This window comes from Crocodylus porosus, unplaced genomic scaffold (assembly GCF_001723895.1).
Source record: "Crocodylus porosus isolate Cpor-Errol unplaced genomic scaffold, CroPor_comp1, whole genome shotgun sequence".
In the NCBI taxonomy this organism is placed as follows: Eukaryota; Metazoa; Chordata; order Crocodylia; family Crocodylidae; genus Crocodylus; species Crocodylus porosus.
The window spans coordinates 2,086,040-2,092,039 of NW_017728946.1; the positions used below are offsets into that span (position 1 = coordinate 2,086,040).

Genomic DNA, 6,000 nt, shown 5'->3' on the forward strand with positions numbered 1-6,000 from the left:
ATAGGGGGCATGTGCCCCCTGGATCTGCACATGGGGTGAGAGCAGGCTGCTGCTGTGGGCTGGGACCGGCGCTGGGCTGTTCCTGGTATAGGGGTTGGGCTGGGGCTGTGGTCAGGGTGGGCAGTGGCGGAGCTGGGAGGGGGTCTATGAGGCAGGCTGCAGCCACTCCAAAATTCACTGTAGCTTACCTCCCAGAACCTCTGCCGCCTGGCCCAGCCCAGACCCCCTGTTGGAAAGAGCCCAGCAATAGCCTGCCCTTGCCCATGCAGAGATCTGGGGGGCAGATGCCTGCCTGTGCCCCCCTGGGGTGCATGCAATAGCAGGGGCTGCCCCTCCCTCCCTGCACCCCCCAGATGAGCTGCAGTTCCATCCTGTGCCCCTCCTTGCTCCAGCTGTGCAGTGCCAGCCTCATTCCCCTCTCACTACTGGGGCCTCAATCTGCGCCCCACCCCCACGTCTCTGAGGCAGGGAGCAATTTTAAATTGAGATTTTTTTTTTTTTCTTTTTATTTGACAGACACCAAGTGGATTAGGAGCAGGTGTAAGGGAAGATGTGGAGGCAACATAGGGGACTGGGGGAAAGCTTGCACATGGTGCCAGCTGCCGCCGCCACCCACCACCCTGCATTGTCGCTGCTCTGCGTGCGGCCGCTGCCACCCCCACCCCTACCCCCCATACACTCTGCCAGCTGGATGTAGGGGGGCAGGGGAGAGCTCGCATGTGGGGGCTTGCACTGCTGCTGCTCCACACTGCTCTGTGCTGAGCGCTGCTCTGCCATGCTTCCACCACTCCACTCCACGCTGCAGCTGCTGCTCTTCTGCATGCGGCTGTCTGCCCCCTCCCCCGGGTTATTTCAGATAACCAGAATTTTTATACAACTGGCAATCCCCTTACCCTGGGGATGCTGGATAACAGAGATTTTACTGTACTTGAAGTATTTTTGTACATGCAGTAAAGATACCAAGTCAGAAACGTTTCCAGTTACAATTTTTACTGTAGCATTTTCAGCACATTTAAGCCTTTAAGTTCTTTCCTTGATTATTTGTTTCTTCTGTGGGAATTTGTAAGGGCAATAACAGATCAAGATTTTATCGGTAATTATTGACTTACATTCTAGAAAAAAGTCCCCCACACATACACAAATATTGAACCAAAAAGGATGCTGTTAATTTGTAATCAGAACAGTATAGTACAACAGTGATTTGTACAGTGCTTTGTAACTGCAGTACTACTGATTTTTTGTTAAGAGGCTTGAAGTTGGGGTATTTTTTTTCTCTTGTAGGGCAGACCCAGGGTCCATTCAGATGAGGCTGTGCCTGCAGGTTTTGAAAGCTGTCCAGAAACTGGCTCGTGAGTCAACCATCATGGCCCGAGAAACCTGGGAGATTTTATTGTTATTTCTTCTACAGATTAATGACACCCTGCTGGCAGCTCCAACTGTGCAAGGTTTGTGTCTAGCTTTCATGTGCTTTTCTATACATACAGGATTTTAGCTTTCTGTGTAGTTGTCACCTGTTTAAAAAACTACTCAAAGTACCAGTGGCAATATAGGAACATCAGCCTATTTTTTTTCTGGTAGTTGTACCCTGAATTAAAGAGAAGACAACCAATATTGAATGGCTTGGAATTGAGCCTACAAACAATTTTTTTTTGTCCTGTATGCATTCCCGGCTGAATATCCACATATAAAGTCAGATTAGTTTTGGTATGCTATGTTTCTGTCATCTTTCTTTATGTGACCAAACAAAGAACTGAATCCAATGTATTCTTTGTTTCCAGTGGCTGTGTAGACAAAAATGAAGATGACACCAGAGCCATACATGCCCAACTATAAACTTAAGCACATTGCCAGTAATGTTGCATAAGAGAGATGTGGGCTGGCTTGTGATGATATACTAATTAACTCAGTTGCCTGTTTCTCTGTGTTAAAATAAAAGGGTTTTAATGACCTCTTTGGCTGGGCTTTACATTGACATTTACAATATTGGGATTCTTAGAAGCCTTGAATGTCTGTGTAACAAGTAAAGAAGCAGTACTTTTGTAAACAAAAATAAGAGTGATCATCTGTATAATAAAGTAAAATTTAGAATCTGGAATGTAAACATTCAAAGCATGAGCATTAACACAAATGTGAGCCCTTTAAGACCAAAAGGTTAACCGGGGGAAATAGCTGAAAGAGAAACACAGTGCTAAATGTTTCTAAAGGTTTATTTTATTTTTACATAAGGTGGCATTGCTGAGAATCTGGCTGAGAAGTTAATTGGTGTGCTGTTTGAAGTGTGGTTGCTAGCTTGTGTTCGGTGCTTTCCAACACCACCTTATTGGAAAACTGCCAAGGAGATGGTAGCCAACTGGCGCCATCATCCAGCTGTGGTGGAACAGTGGAGCAAGGTTATCTGTGCCCTTACATCCAGGTAGGTAGAACCTGACAATAAACCTATACTGGGAAGACCACGGTTACAGTGTGTTCTGTTTGGTCAGATTTCCTTAATAATGAAGCGTTTCATATTTGCATGTTCTGTTCATTTGTGGAATACACTTAAGAAGACAAATATATTCCATGGTTGATGAATAATTGCATGGTCATTACTTCACAGAGGTGTAGTTCTCATAGGGTTGATCACTCTTTTTCAGTCAGTAACACATTTGAATAATGAACATCATCCAAAAACTTTGAGTAAGCAAAGCAAATGCCTACAAAAATAGCTTTTTTGACTTGTTGTTTAAAGTCCAAACATTTAATAAGTGTCAGTGTTCCACAAGTGAACAATTAAATATATTGTTATTGCCTCTGTTTTTTGTGGCTTTTGTAATCTCAGTATGCCCCTGTTGGTATTTAACACTTTATAATTTTATGTAGCGTTCTCCATCATCATGGCTTTTTATCATTTATAGTATCTTTCAGTTTAAATCGAGGAATATTTCTGCCATATGGGTTCTTACTAAAATAAAGACTAGATCTAGAGTTATACTATTTCTCTTCATATGCATTTGTGGCATCTTTTATTTCCTACAATTGAGTATACCAGAAATGCTTAACCACCGACCCATAGGCCAGATTTAGCTCGTGGTAACATGTTATCTGGTTTGCTTGCAGGACTCCCTACAGGGATCCAGAAATTGGGTGGTGGGGGAGAGGTGGTGCAACACCCTTGCTGCCAAATCTCTGGGGCCATGGGGAGCCCTGGGTTCTGCATGCTAGATCCAGCACCTGATCTCAGCAAGCAGAACTGGGTTTGAGTGGTGCTGGGCCCCAGGACCCAATCCTGGTGTGGGGGACTGGTAGGGGGTGGGGCTGCACCCCTGGGACCCAGTCCCAGCAGGAGGGGGTGGGACTGGGTCCCTGGGATCAAGGGCCCAATCTGACCCTTGGAATGGCTCTATGGGTGTGTCCACACATGCAGGCATGTGTGCTTGCTGCAGTTCAAACAAGAGCAGCACAAATTTGTGCCAGGGATTTTAACCAGTTGGCATCTGGGGACACTACCGCTTGTGCCAGCTGGACTACTGAAGCAGCCCTAACCTGGAGTGCCCCTGCACCCTCTACCCACTGTAGCAGTCTGTCAGCGGGGCTGCTGCCTGGCTGTGACCTGCCGCCACTTATGACAGCATCCCCGCTCTTGGACTTGTGGCCCCATGGCTGTGTGCCTGCCAGACCTGGACAGGGACTGCATGGCTGCCTAAGCTGTGGTATGGGCACTGTAGCAAAGCCTCCTGCACCTCTGGGCCAGCTGCCAGGGGGCTGTGGCTGCACAGTTGACCATTGGGCAGCACTACTATCATGTCTTCTAGTGCCCCTACGCTGCCTTCTAGGCAGCTATAGTTCAGAAGATGTGCTCCTTGCTGTGGCCTGCTTTGAACTGTCAAAATGATGTCCTCTTGGCTGCAGATGGCCGAGGAGTCAGAGCTGGGTCCAAGTAATGTGCTGCTGCTTCTGGTAAAACATGGTTTTTTGTTTGTTTTTTTTTTTAAATGTCTGCAACCAGCCTTCATATCCAGATCGTATTTTCTTCTGTTTAATAGTTTGTGCCACTGACACGTAGTAGTCTAGGGATCCTTGGATAAAACATGCTTTTTTTATTGCAGATAACTGTGTTTTATTTAAAACTAATATAAAGAGAGCTAAGATGTCTTGGTGCTAACCTTAAGCTTAGTGGTACTTCATATCTGCATAAGTAGCTTCCAGATCCAGCTAAGACATTCTAGATCTGGCTTATAAAATCGGAAATTATTTAACATGCCCGCCCCCCCCCCCCCCAGTTTTCTTATTGGGCTGTTAGTAGTTTTCTCAAAATACATTTCCTGAATCAAACCCATGGCAAATGTTACTTACACAAGAGTGCATGCATATATGTATAAAATGTTACTATTTTTTATTTTTTTAAATTTTGAGTATAACTTCACTGAAGAATTAACATGAACTGTTATTCAGGTGTTTCCCCTAGTAACCCTTCTGTGAACACATACATGACCCATTCAGCTAAAATTGGTGTTTTACACCTAGGGAGTTGATCCTGGTGGATTTATGAGTTTGGGCTTGGGTTCTGCTTTTACGTAGGCTGGTAAGGTGCTTAATTTTCAGTAAGCTTCACTTCCTTTTTTTTGCAGCACAAAAGCACTTAAGATTTGCCTTAGTCCACACTGACAAAAAATAGTGAGTGCTATATCAGAGAGAATATAGCAAATCAAATATAGTTTTGCATTTTTGCATTGTGGTTGCTTGGATTAGGACTAGGGAATGTAGGTCCTGATCATGAATTAACTCTGCAGTGAAAACATGTCTAAAGTATTTGCTATGAATCTAGCTGTATTTAGCACTTTATTGGGTACCAGTAGCTATAATATCTAAGTGTTGAGTCACAATTTCAAGCGGAGTGCAGCAGTTACCTAGATTAATTCTGCTTTTGTTCTGTCATTGTTCAGCCATACAGATTTATTTTTGTTTCTGAATATTTCTTTAGTATTGATTTTTCTTCTATGAAAAGTGTGGCTTTCATGAGACCTGCAGATGGGCAGATTGGGGCCATGTTCGAAGGGTAATTTATACCTTTGTAGAGCCACAGAAAATGAGTGTACAGATGAGAACAAAATCTGTAGGGCTACAAAATGGCAAAGTGCTACAGAAATGTTCTTGGATGAAACAGGATCTTCTCTGTAGTGCTATGTTTTGTAGTGCTGCATCTAATGTCTGAACAGTGCCATATAGTACTACAGGGGGGGCTCTTGGTCCTCCAGCATCTGTTACTCTGTTGTTCTTTCCACCTGCACCTTGCTAGGGCTGGGGTGTAAGGAGCAGAGATGCAGGCCTCCTGCACTGGCGGCTTCAGCGTGCTCAGTGTCAGCTTGCCGCTCCTGGTCTGACTCTAGGAAGGGGTAACAACTGCCCAGTGATAGTAGGGACAGGATTCTTAGTTTCATAGTACCTAGGGTCAGGAGGAACCTGAACAGTTCATCTAGCCTGACCCCCTGCCACTGGCAGGAATGAATGCTGGGTTCACAAGACCCTAGACAGGTGATCATCTAACCTCTTTTTTGAATTTACCCAAGGTAGGGGTGAGGACCACTTCCCTAGGAAGTCGGTTCCAGATTCTGGCCACCCTAACTAAAATATTCCCTCCTGATCTCTAACCTAAACCTTCTCTATCAGCTTATTACCATTGTTTCTCATCACCCGAGGTGGTGCTGGGGAGAATAGGGCTCTTCCTATTTGCTGATGATCTTCCCTGATGAGTTTGTAGGCAGCCACCAGGTCCCCCCTCAGCCTTCTCTTGCTGAGGCTGAATAAGTTCAGGTCCCTCAGTTTCTCCTCATAGGGCCTGTCCTGCTGCCCTCTCACCAAACAGGTGGCCCTCCTCTGAACTCTCTCCAGGCTGGCCACATCCTTTTTAAAGTGTGGCACCCAGTACTGGATGCAGTACTCCAATGTTGCATAGAGGGGGGTATCACCTCTCTGGACTGGCTTGAGATGCTTGTTTGGGTGCATGACAAGGTATGGCTGGCC

The 6,000-nt window shown here is 45.4% G+C and overlaps 1 protein-coding gene across 5 annotated transcripts in view; it reads left to right on the forward strand.

Moving 5' to 3' along the window:
• Window positions 1–6,000, forward strand: part of RALGAPB (Ral GTPase activating protein non-catalytic beta subunit) — a 191,889-nt gene that overhangs the window by 24,808 nt on the left and 161,081 nt on the right. For all 5 annotated transcript variants that reach the window (XM_019550734.1, XM_019550735.1, XM_019550736.1 and 2 more), the window contains 2 exons: window positions 1,282–1,445; window positions 2,227–2,413. In XM_019550734.1, coding sequence (XP_019406279.1) covers window positions 1,282–1,445; window positions 2,227–2,413 — 351 coding nt within the window. The remainder of the gene's footprint in view (window positions 1–1,281; window positions 1,446–2,226; window positions 2,414–6,000) is intronic.